We start from the raw sequence: 17689 nt of genomic DNA on the forward strand, positions 1-17689 counted from the left end.
TAACATTTGCACATTACACATGGCTGAACAAAATTCTCTTTCAGGGAAAGAGAATAAAATACTTATTTAAAAAAAAAAACACACACATTTTCTGGAATGTGAGAGACACATTTGCAGGTTGTGTATCTTAAAGCTGCATTAAATGATCTTTTCAGCTAACAAGCTGTAAACACAAGACTGACAAACTGTCACCTAATAAAGTTGTTATGGCTAACATGATAGCAAACAGCTAACAGATTATGGCTAGTTCATATTATAACAGGCTGAGATATAGTTTATGACTTAAAGAGATGGATTTTGAAAATATTGAGCATTCAACAGTGTTAAAATGAAAACATTAACATAGTATCCCTATATAAATGTTGCGGCAAACCAGCTACATACAGGTTTGTCACAATGAGGTTTGTCACTATGAGGGACACCTTTCAAATTATTTGATAACATAAAAATGTGGGTTGGTGCAGCTTCAACAGAAAGTTTTGTTTTTAAATCCTGACATCACCAACACAGCCTCTGCAGTGACTCACTGGAAATTGCCAGTCACACAAGTGGTCATTAGCCGCTCTCATACTTAACAAGATTCCAGCTGGAACAACAACTAATCAGTGCATCTTTAAATGGCCATCAATTTGAAGTTTCAATCACTGCGACAGGACAGAAAAAAACAAACCAGTATATACAGGTAGTTTCCATCATACCTCAGATGTAGTGAAGACCTGGATGGCAGCATCTCTGTCAAACGATCTTTGTCAGGGATGATCAACATGCAGACTGATAGAGCTCATCGGCTCTATGCAGCCGAGGTGTTGTGTGAGTCCCTGATTGAAAAATAGACATTTCAGTGCAAGTGTTGAGCAAAAGTAGCATTTCTTTTTCTGTAGAGCGTATTTTTCCTGCATATTCTACTACTTCACACAAACAAAGACATTTATACAAATACTGTTTGTGTACTATCCCTTATTTGGTCAACTGCTCTAGCTACCACATCTTTCCTTGCAGATTTTGCACTTCAGAACAGGTGAGACAAAAAAACATCTCTCAAGTCTTTTCATCTCTCTTCTTTTTGTCTTCTTCTTTTTTAAGATTGGCATAATTTTAAAGTTAGTGGTTGTGATGCTTTTGTCAACATCAACAATCAACACTCAAGGTCCAATTAGTAACTTTTTTGGGGAAGATTTCAGTTTTTATCATAGTCTTCATCAGCAGGTGAAGTTTGCGTAGTTGTCATGGAGTTGCAAATGTTCAAGTTATTCTGAGCACTTGAGGACTTCACATCCATGTTGGCTTTCATGTTTCCATAGCAATAGTGAACTGTCGAGCTCAACTGAATAGAACAGAACATTGCAGAACAGTGTACAGGGCTCTCTATCTGTCTGATCACTTAGTATATATAGTATTGTGTAGTTGTATATTGTTAACTATAGCAATCACGTTAGGTTCTATGTATTTTCTTCTTTCCTAAATTGAGTTGCCGTGATGTTTGTGTACGCCAGCCGTGCCCTCTGAGGTGCGGATGAAACACAATGCTAAGTCATCTGGGGGCCCTGTTACATCATGTGCCACGGCCTCTGCCTCTCAACCACAGCTGCCGGGGGGCTTCACAGTGACAGGTAGGAGATCAGTGGAAATACTTGCACCCGACATAAAAACTCAAGTTGTAAATGTGCTCCTACTAAAAGGATTGCACTATATATTCATGAGGCACCTCTTCCAGATGTCTCTTCAATAGCAGATGGTAGCCATCTGCCTATCTGTGTCTGCAATAGACTGATTTACAACATCTCCAGATAAAAGAACTGAATGAGGAATATGAATAAGATGAGTAATAATCTCATGAAAAGAATAATCCAGACAAGTGTATATAATACTTATCACTGTTCAGCCGAGCAGTCATAACTGTGTGAGAGATCATCATCCTTCAGTGTTAACATCCAATATTATTAGTTATGCTGTATAAAATAAGTAAAAGGGCCAATCATAATAGAATTTCATTTCAAGACTTAGTGTCACTGTACATATTGAGTTTGTAATGTGCAGGTCTATTCATATGAAAATGTCGGCCATGTCAACACTGATGCTGTCTGTTAGGGGGCTGGTGACCGGTTCAAGACAGCCATCTAGTGGAGATGTACTGTTATGGTCCACTGCGTCCACGTACAGCACTGTGAAGAATTTCTTTCTATTTACCCATTTGACACAATACAAAAACTAACAAAAAATGCTGTAATCTTATTAATTTCCAAGAAGTTTCTATCTATGTAATTTGGTGCTAATTATAAAAAATAAAAACAGTTTTCAATTGGTAGATTTCCAATTAATTAATTCCAGAATTAAGTTACTAATTAAAAATGTTTACTCAGGTTTAAATGGAGCGGTGCTTAAAACAAAATTACTTCTTCATTAAAAATTAGCATCAAATTACATTGGTCTTTGTGGGAAACTTTGTGGAACATTATCATGAAATGATGGACCCGTGAAAAGGTGTTGTTATGGAACTCTGAACCGCATCCTACTGTCTTTATTTGCAGACACAGTTTGCTCAGTTATAAACACACATTAAATGAGATCAAACACCATATTTGAAGAGAAAAAGGGGTCACAATCATTTTCCCCAGTATATAACAACCTATTATCATGTGACCAAAGTTTTATAATGTATTTAGGTCATGTGATGATTGATCTCATAATCATCTGCTAAGAAAGAAAAAGTTAGTAAGTCACCTTGACTGAGATGTTTTTTGTTACTGAAGTTGAATACTCAACTGTAATTTCCTGACTTTAAATATTTAGTTTTTACAACATCCAGCTGATTAAAGCTGCACTTAGCCATATTTTTATATCAACATTGGGTAAAATGACAAATGACAATAACACAGAGAACATTATCACCTCTGTAGTTCCCCCCAACTTTATGAGACATTTTACCTTGTTTTAGCACATTGTTTTAGGGCCTCAAACTTCAACGTTTAGCTTCTGTCGCAACATCTCATCGACCTTGTTTCCAGCACCAGACAACGGTTTTCAGCAAAACTCTAATAAACCTACTGTACTCGACCTGCTCAGCACCAAACAACAGACACAGTTAGAAACTAGAACATTTATCAGCTAAAGAACTAGTTCTACGTTCACAGGAGTTTGTGGAGACAGTGCTAAGCTAATTAACTAACTAGCTAGGAGAGTGTTAGCATGTTAATAGTGCTTTAAATAGTGAGAATTTAAAAAATGCAACACATATAGTTGTTTAGCTTGTTAAATTGTGAAATAGCTTACAGTTAGCTGTTATCAAATATGCAGAGAGGGGACTGGGAACTTTTTATAAAATGTTTTTTCTTATTTCCATATTTCAGATAGCTGTCTCAGAAAAGCATGAATGATAGCCTGACCTGCTGAAAACCCCCTGAAAAGCAACATTCTCCTTTAAGACGTGAAGATTTGTGGTGCTTCTTTAGTACAGAGGTGTAAGCATATATTTCACACAACTTCAGACACAAGTGATAAATCTCTCCACACACGTTTGGATACAGGAGAGCAAAAATTCTTGTCTCTCCTCTTTAGTGGGGAACTGGGGCTCCGAGAGCTCGTTCGTCTTCATTCATCGCCCTCAACCTCCTCACACTTTTCTCCCATAACTCATGCCTTGCTATATATAACCAGCTGCATTGTTCTGCTCCTCCACATCTAAACTCACTTTATCTGGCCCGCACAATAAGGCGAATAAAGATAAATGTCTCAATCTGTAATATTACTGTCACGTAATATCTAGATATATCACAAGCAGGAAGGGGGGTTTGTTGCTCTTTATCTGCGGCAGCTCATGTGACTGGATGTGAGAAACAAATGCAAAAGGAGCCGTTGTAAAACAACAAAGATAATACATTTAATATTGTTTCTCTTTTGGGCAATGGGAGATACAATGTAAACATGTACAAGATACAAAAAAAGGAACAAGACTTGTCAAAATGAGACGGTAGATAAGAAAATGCCCTGTTTTCAAAAGGAATGCACATGTGCAGAACGTCTCCAATCAGAAAGGAATTTGGACTCCATTTTCTTTCATTTTACCTCGTGCTAGTGCACTCGTGTACAGTATGATGGTGTTTTGAGCAGATCAGTGTGTGGCCTTGTCATTGTGTCTGATTTGATGGCCAGATGAGTCATCATTGGATGATTCGCTGACATTTACAGTTGTATAAAGCCTCCTTAGCCTTCTCATGGCATATCCTTTGAAAACAAGGAGTTTGCAAGAGTCAAACACAATTTGCATAACAACAATGGTAATAAGAAACAGAAAGAATCCGGAAAATAAAAGAATAGCACCTCCTTTGGTCCAACTCAAGGCCTGTAGTTGTTATTGTGTTTGTTAGTGTGGTTGACGTGCTGGTAACGGACTGCTGTTTATCAGAACTTACAGATCAAGAGCTTGATGGCATCGGGCCTCCAAGTTTTTTTTTGGCACACTGCTTTCCACAGCAGAATGGTGACAAATTCTATTCTATGAATTCAACATCGAGGCTAAAAACAGGCTCCACCTTCCCATGAATCTACCTCAGCTGTCACTAAGCATCAATCACTTCTGACAGCTTGCCTCCACCACAAAAATATGGCTGAGCTCCGACCGGCACCAGAGGCTCCCATGCAGGATAGCAGCAGCCGCAGTGTTCCTGATTAGGAAGCTGTTAGCACTGGAATATCGTCTGACTGGCTGAGGTTAATTAAGACACACTGTTGTGCTAATTAGAAACGGGGATTCAAACAGAGACAAAGAAAAGTACCACAGAGACACAGCGGCGTGTCTCATTCCTCGACACAGCCTCTTCTCTGGAGCTCGGAGACAGCTCCTGCTGATGCCTGCTGGCGCGTCAAACAACTGCAATTCTGTGAGGAAGTTTTCAGAGTGACATAAATAATCAGCGTTCCCTTATTCACAGGCCTGGAGTTTTTTTTTTTTTTTTGTTTTACCCCAACTGTTTGAGAAAAGCCCTGCAGCTTTGCTTGTTCTTTTCTTTCTTCTCTTGCACGCAAACAAAAACTAGATAATTAAAAAACCTACAAAATCATCCCCCTAAATACCTCCCACCAGCTCCCACACACTTACTAAAACTTTCCTGTCAAACCTACCCCTCCCTCTATCAAACAACTGCTTTTATTAACTCAGCAATCACTTCATTCTAAAGCTGGGTGCTGTTGACTGTTTTCTATTTCTTTCCATTATGAATTAAACCTTGTTTCATTAGATGTGAAGAAACATCTAAAATCCTTTGTTGCACTTTTACAACATTCAATTATTTTCTCAACAAAAACACAAAGGAATAAGGCAAAAAAATCCACCATTTGAAGCCATTTTCTTTTTTTTTTATCCTACTGCAAAAAACTTTTTCCAACACCCAGCTCAACTCTCACATCCTCAGGGCTACATAAGATCTGAAGACACTGACAGTAAAAAAAAGCTAAAACCAGACATAGGATCAGTTCTAAAGTTTTTTCTATGGACGGACAGCGAGGCCGAGAGAAGCTGATGTAGTGTGATTTGTCTCTCATTGACTTGCAGTTTCTTGCGAAGCAGCTTCAAAAACTTCAAGCTCTGCAATTAAAACATTGTTTGGAGAAATGAGGTTTCACAGCCGAGGTTTAGAAGCTGAGAGCTCATTAGGTACAAGGTTTTTTTTTTTACAAAGGTCGGCAAAGAAGTTTGATAAAAATGGGCTCCCTGTTGGAGGGAATTATTTTTCAGGTTTCAGATTGGAAGCAGCGCCCACTAGTCTTTCATCTCCCTCCTATCAACGCGGAGCTCCTCTCACCTCGCTCTCACCTCGTCTCCTAGAATCTACTATTTGATCCATCTTCTGTCTCCCTGCATCCTGCTCTCCCAAATCTCCTCCATGACCTCTAACTTCACTTCTCCTGAGCACACCTGCAAACGGTCCATCTCGTCATGCAAAAACACACCAACACACACATATGCAAACATGCCCCCCCACCCCCCCCCCCCCCACCCCCACACCACCCCACCCCACCCAAACCAAAACCCTCCTAGGTACCTCAGTCACTTCACTGGGAATAGACTGCTCGGCTGTGTCGAGGAAGGAGAGAGATGGATATATGTGGTGAGGGGCAGAGAGAAAGAACCGGAGAGCAGAAAGGAAGAGTAGCCAAGAGGAAAATGCTATGGCAGCAGCTAGTGTCTGGGAGTACAGAGCTTAAGGTGCTTCACGCCTGAGAGGTGCTGTCCATTTGTAAAAATAAAAAGAGAGCGAGGAATAACACAGGGTGTCGGCGTAGCGGAGCTGTCTCATCCGGCTGACCTCAGGGAATATATTGGGAAACTCATATATTTCCTCTGGCATGAACGATTCCTCGTCATCGTGAGTGTGTGTTGGCATGTGTAAAAAATAATACCTCCGCCAATTCCATTTCCACTCTGCTGTGTGGATGCACGCACGCAGGTTTAACAGCAGTGTAGCTGAGACAGGCTGAAACGGTAGGCCATGACTGAAATAGGAAATATATTATTATAAATAATATATGATTTTGGGAAATGTGTTTATTCGTTTTGTTGTCGAGAGTTACTTGAGAAGATTGATACCACACTCACGTCAGTATGGAAAATATGAAGCTACGGTCAGGAGATGTTTAGCTAAGTTTAGAATAAACTTTATGCTAAGCTAACGGGGTGGAAACAGCTAGCCTGGCTCTGTCCAAAGTGTAAAAGAATCTGTTCACTAATGAACACATTACATTGTGTTTGTTTAATCTGTACAAAACCTGTTAAAATGACATGTTGTGGTTTGACATGGAGTTATCTGTGGGACTATTTCTCAACAAAATGCAGTGACGTCTGGAGTCTTTCCATCAACTCCCCGTCAAACCACAACTTGTTGTTAATAAGTGAGCTTTTAGAGATGTGTTGCTAGGCAGATCTTTTAGACTTCGACAGCACCAGGCTAGCTGTTTACCCCTGCTTCTATTCTTAATGCTAAGGTAAGCCACCTTTCTCTGGGCATTAGTTCCATATTAACCAGAAGATCATTAATACTTTGTGCCAAATAGGTTTCTCAACAAAAATGTTCAATTTAGTGGTTTAAAATTCTAAAAAATTTACATCTACTCCATCTCCTTCATTAAATATTCAGAAATATTTTCCACATCAAACATTGAACTGTTTAATTCTCAGCAAAAAATCGAATAAAGTCATTTCCCAGAATACTGAACTATTCTTTTAAGGTGGAGTTTAACTACAAACTATCCAAACCAAAGGATCTATGGATACAAGCCCCATGACGAGACAGGGAACTATTGGCCTGCACACACAGGAACTCTTTAGCACAATGACGTATTCATCTGTAGCACATCGATAAGGCCTGCAGGGGCTCAGCAAAGAGAAAAATAAAGGTTTTTCTATTTTTGGCGTACATCCTGGAAGTTGATGGATTGAACTGAAATGGCCTGAAGGAGTGTTCATCTCCCCGGTCTCTTGTTTACCACTGAGACTCTCTCGTCGGTTCCAAATGTCACCTTTGCGTGGTGATTGGTGAGGAAAAGTCTGACTTGGTTTGACAAGGGTGGGGTAAATGTCAAGAGAGGCATCCACGTAGGTAGAGAGTGGGCACACTCCGGAGGGAAAAACAAAACAAAAAAAAATGAAGAGGAAAACTATGACACAAAAACAAGAAACTATCAAAATTCCATTCAGGCACGAACGTGACGGCTCAGAGCAGGGGCCGCTGAGGCCTCCGATGATGGGCCCACGACTCTCTATCTGTGGAGAAGACCCCAGATGGCTGTAATGTCAATACAGAATGGGTCAGTAGGTTTCTGCCATGCCATTCACAAGTCGCTGTCCACTGCTGCTCCGAGGAAGGAGGAGCAGAGATTCTCATGTTAGTTATTATAAAAGTCTATCACGTCAGGAGATAATGAGGTGTCACATAACGACGTTTTGGTCCAATGAGTTTTCTGATGCTTTTAGAGCTTTACACATCTGCTCTTTTGGACAGACTTAAATTTGACTTTAAAAGATGGTAAAAGCTCATGACTGGCAGTTTGACAGGGAATATCTACTCCCAACAGATGTAATGGCATTGTTCATGTTTTTCCAAACCTGTGATATTTTTCCTCTTGTTGAAACATGATGCATTTTTTTTTTATCTATTGCACATTTCCTCGCAGGTACATTTCAGAATTTGACAAAATGGGGCAGACAGAGGAAATAAGAAACAAAAGTACAAGCGAGAATAAAGATAGATGCTACACAGCTAAATATATGTTCAACACAGAACGATTCCCTTGCAAGTAAATTCAGCTCAATCAAACAAAGCGATATGCAATAATAATATGTGCTGGAGCAAAATGTTAAAAGTGATTCAACACATTTACATAATGCCTTCGTCTAGATGAGGAGGGGGCTTTTTGCCTCACAGCAAATATCGACGGCCTAATTCGTTATTTTAATATTTATAGGTCGTTAATTTTCATATATTAAAATGAATGCAAATACCTCACAATCTCGACTAAATGATGATATTTTCTAATTTTTCTTGACTGCTGAGTCTGAATTTTACATATTATTAGTGACACTGATGTCAAAAATAATCTGTATAAAACTATACAGTAATATTTTGAAGGGGTGATAAGGTGATTGTCAAACTGTGATAAGATAGAAAACTGTTCATAATAAATACACTTAAAATCAGGCATTATGTAAAGCACAATAAAGATGAAGGAAGTGCCCATGATTTGCGAAAGTTGCAGCACACAGCATAGAGAAAAAAAAGGGAACTTCAAAAAAATAAATTACTGCCTAATACAAAGCACGTGCTACAAAAATATTTTTAGCTGCACTGAGATAAAAAAAAGAGAAAATGTAATTTCTGTACAGTTTTTGGGGAGACTCACTGACCGGCAGTGCATTTCTTATTGCACTGAGGTAGGCTGGCCTATAAATAAGCTTTGTGGATGGGATAAAAATCACATTGTAGTACCTTTGACCTCCCACAAGAGGCCGCTATTTCTCCAATTCTACTCAAAGAGACTTTCGAAATGTTCACTATCATGCAGAGAACTCATCTCAAGAGTCTCAGCCTCTCATTTGAAGTGAGGAAAAAAAAGAATAGCGACATTAAATAATTACAAAAACTTATTCAATAAATAATATGCTGAGGATTTACTGCATCTTTACATTAATGCACCATAAAACCAATTTTAAAGTGCACTAATTCACAAAACAGAACCACTTCGTTCCTCATTATTGTCACCGTGTGATCACAAACTAACAGATTAACAAACAAAAACAAAAAAATATGATTTTGCTAAAATAGATAACTGCGATCTAGCAGGTACTGCACTTTGTTTAATAATATGATACTGTCCAGCAGAAACATAATCAAAAGTTAGTGTTCAGCCTAATGATGACAGCTTACACTGTTCGTTAGAAAATGTATTTCAGCAGTCTTGAACATCAGCCATTTGAATTTTTAAAGTTTTTAAAGTTTTCAAATTTTCAGACTTAACTCCTGCATGTGGGGAGAATTATTTCTAACTTGATATACTTGATTTAGTTGGAGTTTGCAGTTTTATTTATATGATATTATATTAAGTGATATGAAACCCAACAAATTTATTGGATGTGAAAAAATACCTTAACTTTGAAACAAGATAATAAACGATTTTGTCAATTTAATGTCAAAACCAATACTGCACAGCAATATCTAGTATTACAATTTACTTGTTTCAGTGGATCAATACTGATAGGAATACTGATCAATACTGATTTTACAGTTCAGAAACCATGTTTTACCATGATTTTTTGCAATTTGATGAATACACTAAATTATCTGTACCATAAATAAATAGTTAAGTAAAAAAGAAACAGCCAATGAAATGATATTTCTCTTTGGTTTGATCACATTTTGGGCCAAATGCTATGCAAATATGTCCCTGGGATTCAATTATTTCACCGCATTTCCAGTATTTATTTAATACAACTCCACAACAGCGGTATTATTATATGAATACAAAACAAAATATATACAAAATCAATTGTTCCTGGAGCTAAAAACTCTACAGTAAACCTAAATCATTGTAAACTAATTGTTTTCATCTTTTGAGGGTATTAGCTACCCAGATATGAGGTGGTTTTGTTCTGGAGATTACAAGTTGTTCCTTTGACTTTGCAGGAAACTGTTATACTGTTATTTTCAAGTTTCACAGGTTTTTTTTTATACATTTGTTGTCCCAGATAGTAATATCTGGGATTAAAAACATGAATATTAACATATTTTTGTGGGCTGAAGATCTATGAGAAAACTATGCCAATCTATCAGACTGGAGCACCCACTGCCGGTGTCAGATAGTACACGACATGAGGCAGGAGCTTTGACACTTCCATTTCTAGGCTGTTGGTGGAAAACAGATGTCACAAGAAAGCAGAAATAATTCTCTAAGGAAGATTTGAATCAAAACAAGACATTATAACATGAACAACAACAACAAAACTAAGTAAAAATATTGATAATGAGACTTAGTGTTTAGTTTGCTTGATCACTTGTGGCTTAAAATGAATAAATTCTCTGGTGAATTGAGTTCCTTAAATCTCTGTATTTTTCTTTCTTTAATCTGTGTATTGGACCAATTAGAGCACTCTAGACTGAAACGTTGCACTCTGTTTGCACTCTGTAGTGTAGCTCTTAATTGGTCATGGAAATATTCTTGGTGGTGTTCGTAGGCCTATGGCACTCTTAAGAGATTTGGTTGATTTAATGTTTTGCCATCCACCATTTAGGACCTCCATTTAGGTGATCAAATACAAAAGGCACTTATTGGCCATCATAGTAAGTGATGGGCAGGAATAAGCATAGCCATTACCCTGCTCAACTTCTGTATTACATGATGCAAACCTCTTTAAGAGGTTATCACTCCCATTCACACCAATTTATATCTCAAAGACACACCTCCTCAAATTTCCTCCCTCAAGGGTGACCAATCCCATATTTCTGTCTCTCATCCAGCCAAAATATCTAAAATCTTTACACTCCTCTTTGTATACATTTTAGTAAACCAGCACTAAAAGTGTCCTTCCTTATCAGATTAAAACATCTTTCTTTTTACACACAGTCTTTTCATAAATGTACATTTTCAAGGGCATATTGCTTACAGGAGATTGCGGTTAACATTCTTGAGGAGTGATGCCACCCACATCCTTGGAGACATCAAAAGAGGGAGGCGGGATGAAGGGTGTGGGAAGGACATGGGGTTGGCTCTACTTTTTCCGTTCTAAGTAGTTGGAGGGGACCCAGCCCTTGCGGGGAAGCAGGCTGTCCTGCACCTGGCAGTACCACCATCCATTTGGGTTTCTCTCCAACACCTCCAAACAGGTGCCTTCGGTGAAACCCATAGTCTCCTCATCACCGCGATAGTCAGCGATGGACACGTACACATCCCTGCCAAGGTTGCTGTGGATCAGTTGGCTCTTCTCTATGGGCTTGGGCCGGACTGTGGACACTGGGATGCCATTGCGTTGGTTAACCCTGCTAAGGGTGTCCTGGACGTTGCTTGTGCTGAATGCGCTCCCTGAGGACCCAAGGCTGGAGCGTTCGGCAGGCCTCGTCTGACTTTCGACAACTACATGTGGCCGCACGGTGCTGAAGGAGGCATTTCGGCGGACACCAAGAGTGGCAGAACCAGAACCGTAGTGATCACTCCTACCAAGTGAGTCATTTCGCCTTAGAGACCCTGTCATGTAGTGCGAATCCTTTGCCGGTTGTGTTGTGGTCACAAATACAGACTGAGGCCTCACTGCCACTTGGCGTACTCCGTTCCTCATCCGTACGCCTCCGTTAACCATCCCGGACGGCTTTGAAAAGCCACCGGGGGGCTTAGAAGGAATCGGTGGGGTGTTCCTTCTCAGACCTTGATGCTGCTGAGTCAGACCCTGAATGTTGATATTATTGAGGGCCAAAACATGCTGCTCGTTTTTCTCAAGGCTGTTGGACTTACTACCGCCACTCCCATGTCCATCTGAGTCTAACCCACCAGCATCACCCACTTGTCTGACAGGTTCCAGGTAGTACGAAGGAGCCCAGCCCTCCTCTGAGCCCCAACGGATGTACCACCATCCGCTCCCCTGCTTCTCCAGAACCTCGACTTCCACTCCGGCTGGGAAGTTGAGCTCAGAGTCCTGGACCTTCTTGTAGGCATCCAGGGAGCGGTAGAGACTGGGTCCTTCCACGTCTGAGTCACCACGGCTCCCTTTAGAGTACACAGAGGAGAGATCTGAGGTGCTGCGTGAACACATTGAGTCCTCTGAAGAGATTACAGAAGCTGTTTCCGAGTCGTCCCCACGAGAAGCTTTGATGCTATGTCGAAACTGACTTGTAGGCCTCAGCTGCCGTCTCAAAGAACTGATGTCCATTCTCTCAGGACTCTGGGGCTCTGATTTGGTCAGGAGTGGTTTAGGTCTGACAGAAGGCTTGGGCCTGGTGGATGGGCTTTGACCTATTCTCTGCTCCACATCCCGGGTGAAGGCAGTGCCTTTCTTGGGCCCTCTGCTCAATTCATCTGATGAAGAGAGGGGGCTGTTGTCCTGGGACCTGAGGCTGATATCTATGTGTCTGCCCAGGGTTTGACTTCTCCGATTCATCTCCGGTGTCATGGTCTTCATGGGCCTTCCGGCTAAAGGTGAGGATCCAGAGGGTTTTCGTGGGACTGTGGAGGAGTGGTAACTCTTTGGGGAGTTGGGCTCACTGGAACCTTTGGCTGAGGTTCCTTCAACGCCACTGCTCGGCCTGAAGCCATCATTCTCGTAAATACACTCTTCTTTAGCAACCTCCTCTACAGACCTGAAGGAGGCTCTTCTATGAGTGAACACAGGAGACGCCTTACAGACAGGAGGGGAGGCCTTGCAGGAAGGAGGGGAACTACGGTACTTGTCGCTGACCACGCTGCTGATTTTCACATCAAGGGAGCGGTCATCCTTCAAAGAATCTGTGTCAGACTCACCTTCGCATCCGATTGCAGGAATATCATATTCAGGTTCCTCGTACACAGGCCTTTTAGGTGGCTCTGAGGCTTTGGAGGCAGAGTTAGAGGGAGGGGGAGCCTCCTCAGAGTCTTGTTTTTTGACAGGCGGAGCTGGCGGCGGGACTTTGGGCCGGGTCAGGGTGCTGGTTCGACGGCTGAGGTTGGGTTTCTTGCGTTTGTCGATGTAGGAGCAGGGGGCCCATCCCTCCATCTCTCCAATCTGCACGTACCACCAGCCTCCAGGGTTCTTTTCTATCACCTGCACAACAAGGGAAATAAAGCTTTTTAAAGAATATTTTTATTCTAATGATTAGGGTTAGGACAAGGACAAGTGCAAGGGGTTACCATTATGGGTTAGATGATTAGATGAAGCTGAATGAACTGGAACCCTGGCTTACAGCACTATATCACAAAATGAACACTGACTATTATATAACATTAAAGACTTCTTTCACAAGAATGAATGAATGGCAAGGGATCATACATTGTCTAGAAGTGACAGCTCAACATAACTTGACAAAAAAATACAATGAAGGAATCTATGTTGTTATCTTCACCTGAGTCTCTGCAGAGTGAATACTGTCTACATCATCATGTTCAAACACAAATCTCAAGGTCGTATCTCTATTGCCTCAGCTTTCCTGTCTATCAGGGGAGCACTCAGCAGACATACATATTCAATGAGGCCTGACTGTCTCATCTCACTGACAACAATGTAGATCTGGCCTCTTACATCAGCCTTTTGTCCTCCACGGAAACTGATGCCATCAGAGATTGAGGACTGGAAATCTGCTATAGTGTAATACTCTGCTTCCACAGCAGGGGGCTCTGGTGGCTTAGGTAACTGGAATCCCTGTACAGAAAGGGGGGGTATGAACAGCTGACATCATATTTAGACATCATTATATTGTATCTTTAGAATCAGTCTAACTAAAGATACAAAGACACATACACAATAAGGATGACAATCAATTATTTCAAGATATGAGTTATGACTGCACATGATAATAATAAGATATTGTGTTGAATATATAAGTATGAACAGTATGAGAATCAGATGATCAAAGACAAGCTGAATTTGTACTTGTAACCGTGTCGTTTTGTCCTTTAATGGTTGCTATACTAACTGTTGCAGTAACCTGGGAGCTAATTATTAAACTTTTCTTTTATTTTGTTCTTATTTACTGTATGTATACTTGCTTTGAAAAACTTTTCCATCTAGAACCAGTGCTTGTTAATGCACAATGATCATGGGTACTTCTGTGATGCTTAGAGGTTTCTGTTGAAAATAAAATAATATTAAAGAATGCCCTCATGGGTATTTTTAGGAAGAAGTAGCTTATTAAATGTCTTACCAAGTTGGTGTCTCTCCTTGGGGGAGGTTTTTGTCTCAGATTTGGAGACCCTGATAAACAAAATGAAATTGTTACTGCGATGTAATCATCCTTTAAAGACTACGCTCGGAAACGCAAACAAATCGTACATTCTTATTATGTGAGTGAAAAGGAAATCCACACACCAAACGTTTTGAAATCCCATGTTAAATGGCATCACGGGTTAGTGTGACAAGTTTCTGTTATTACATCACCACCACCACGACCATTAGATACACCAGCAATGTAGCTTACCTACAGCATCGAAGCCTACACAAATGGGAAATAACAACTCTTAATGCCTCATAAAAATCCTCCTCCCCTTAGCTACAGTGCATTTACTGCTTTATTCAACCATACGAAAAGCTCCATTGTCTCCTAACACACCACAAATACTCACCAATTTCCACTCTATGTGGTGCCACTCTAGCAACAGCTGGGGACCCGGGCTCGCCTCTTCCTTTATTTTCATTTAGTGCAGCACTTGCTGCTATTCCTAGACATGGGCTGTTGGTGTCACGTCCTGCGCTCAGCCTCCTGCCTGTCTCAGCGTTGATTTCAGAGCTGTAAGGCATGGGCAGGCTGATCTCGCTCTTAGAGATGTGGCGCTCCGGTGTGGTGCTACCTTCTCCGTCCGTCTGAATGTCCTTCTCGCTGACTGATTTCTTTTGCAGTAGGTTGCTGATTTCCATGATGTTGCCGATGATCTCCACAGGGCCTGTCAGGGTCTTCTTGCGGGGGGAAAAATCCTCTTTCACCTTTTTCAAGTATGAGGCAGGGGCCCAGCCCTCTTTTCCTAAATATCTGGAATGCACAAAGAAGGAAGCATTAATATTGTAATTTGCTGAATTCTTCCCTGTTTATACTATTTAAAGAGACATTGTACCAATTTTACATATATACCCCCTTTTACACCACAATAGCAGGTATAAGCAGGTTTTTTGAATGCGGGTAAATCCGCTTTTACACTGCCTGCTGAGTTGGCCTGAGAGGACACACACACACACACACACACACACACACACACACACACACCACACACACACACACACACACACACACACACACACACACACAAACACAAACACACAAGCACAAACACACAAGCACAGGGAGCAGTGTCATGACGTTCAGTTCCAGAGCGCACATTCAAACGATGGAGGACGCGTGAGCAGCTAGCTGCTGTCCAGACTGGTAAAATGGATCTGTAGGGTCTCATCCCCAGGTTGGTGCTACTGTCAGTGTTGGAGCCTCTGTGTCAGACACTTTGGTCTGTGATTGTGTGTTTTTAAACTTATTTCAGAGCTGCAGCTCACTCTTCCATCCCCGAGCACAGTGTAGCTACAGTGTTTCTGGTTTAACAGCACTGTCCTGGACAGGTGTGTTTAAAGTGTGTGTGTGCTCTGAAAGATGTCACAGCATGGAAAGGGATGGAAATTAGCGTGTTCACTCGGGTGTTGTGTTTACATCACTGCTGATCAGAGCTGGAGCCCAAGCCAGATTTGACCCTGTTGTGTATGCTGATTGTACCCTTTTCCATTGCTGACAAAAGCCAGATGTTAGCGGGTCTTAGGGGTTTTTTTGACCAGTGGATGAGGATATAGTCAGTTTGTGCCTCCTGGATACGCCATTGGGATTATTTTAGGTTTGAGTTTTAGAAAACCGAAATTATAATCTGGATGCACGTAGTTTGAAGGCTGGCATGGGCATTTTAAAACCAAATCAAACCAAATGATGCTATTGGTTGCGTTAAGGGAAATGTAGTCAAATGCTAGAAATCAGGATATCTCGGCCTTTGTCGCATGACTTTCACCATTCTGATTTTTAATCTGTCTTTTGTGAGTCCCTCAAGTGGAATCTGGAATATCCCTTTAAGAGTACACCCCTGAATTTGGTGGAACCATAATCTATATCTCAAACAAACAAACAACCAAAAATGTGTTCATTCTTTTGCATGAAAGTCTATAATAAAATAAACCCAGTAAGATCCCGTGTTTGGAAAAAAAAAAACTGCTATTCAAATTCTAGTGAAGTAGAGGTAGCCAGAGGCAAGTAAACACACTGCATAATATATGCAAAGAGACACTGCCTCCCCACATTTCAACATTCATTGTTATGCTAAATGAGTCATTTTAGAGTGCTTTGTGAAACAATAAGTAATGTTCCAAATGCAACTCTGAGTCATTTGCCTCTAGGTGATCCATTTTCTGTTCAAAAGAGATGTGATAACTCCAGGGCTCCAACTGCGACCACAAGGAGTCCCCATAACTAAAAATGCCCCATGCTTGGACTTCGCTTAACAAAAAAAGTCCATTGAGAGCAGCATGACTCAGAAGTACATCTGGAGGATTAGTTCTTGTTGGGCAACATGCTCCGAAATGATTGGTTGTTCATTGCGGTAAAGGGGCTAGAGAGTGAACAAGCTCTTTGTGTATAAATATTGGCAACATACCTCAAATATCACACCGGCATAAACACCTCTAACAGGAACTCCGATGTACTCTTGTGTATGTATGTATGTATGTATGTACTCATATACATAAGAGTGCACGCTCTTAATGTGTATTTGCGTGTGTATGTGAGATGCCACGAGGCAGCATGTGATAGCAATCAGCTGTGCAGTGGAGCTCCACTCTTATGCTCCCAGGGATACAAGGAAACAAACAACTGACAGGAAATACACACTGGCTGGGTAAACAACACACACATGTGCAAACACACATAGAGTCGCACACATACACATCAGTAGTGCCAGGCAGCTGATCTGTGGAGCGCGCCATATGTTAATGGTTTCTTCTCAATACCATTAAGCAAATGAGAGCTGCAGGAAACCGCTGGATTAATCACAGCACTAAGCAATGACTCCTACGAACAATGTCAGCGCTCTCTGAGGACTCGCTCGCTTTGAAATTGGATGAAATTAGACGGATTCCATTCAGTGGCCATGTGGACTCGGGGGTTGATGCTCATGGCGGTTTCTGTCACCTGATGCACCTGTTTATTCATCGGCGTCTACTCACCTGATGTACCACCAGCCCTCCAGGTTCTTTTGGATGACCTCCACGGTGACCCCTTTCTCGAAGCTGACTTCGTCCTTCCCCTGACTGGTGTACGGCTGTATCGTCACATATTTCTCTTCTGGAGATCAAGAGGGGTAAAGGAAGGAGAAGAAGAAGACAAAGTGAGTGAAAATTTGTCTCAGATTGTTAGGTTAACCCGTTGCATAGTTTGTATTGTCCCAGAAAGCCTCATGGGAGTGTGACCTACTTAAAATACTATTTCCATACCAACACAAACACAAC

General features: G+C 41.1%; 1 protein-coding gene across 7 annotated transcripts in view; it reads right to left on the minus strand.

Annotated features, from left to right (window-relative positions):
* Positions 1-8586: 8586 nt before the first annotated feature.
* sh3pxd2aa (SH3 and PX domains 2Aa) overlaps positions 8587-17689 on the minus strand; it is a 113213-nt gene continuing 104110 nt past the window's right edge. For 4 of the 7 annotated variants that reach the window (XM_056371747.1, XM_056371753.1, XM_056371749.1 and 1 more), the window contains 6 exons: positions 17408-17525; positions 14788-15191; positions 14643-14657; positions 14370-14419; positions 13748-13867; positions 8587-13273 (listed from right to left, as the gene is read on the minus strand). In XM_056371747.1, coding sequence (XP_056227722.1) covers positions 11255-13273; positions 13748-13867; positions 14370-14419; positions 14643-14657; positions 14788-15191; positions 17408-17525 — 2726 coding nt within the window. In that variant the 3' untranslated portion in view covers positions 8587-11254. The remainder of the gene's footprint in view (positions 13274-13747; positions 13868-14369; positions 14420-14642; positions 14658-14787; positions 15192-17407; positions 17526-17689) is intronic. The other 3 variants (XM_056371750.1, XM_056371754.1, XM_056371748.1) reach the window with 1 other exon arrangement.

Source organism: Seriola aureovittata, chromosome 3, assembly GCF_021018895.1.
Source record: "Seriola aureovittata isolate HTS-2021-v1 ecotype China chromosome 3, ASM2101889v1, whole genome shotgun sequence".
In the NCBI taxonomy this organism is placed as follows: domain Eukaryota; kingdom Metazoa; phylum Chordata; class Actinopteri; order Carangiformes; family Carangidae; genus Seriola; species Seriola aureovittata.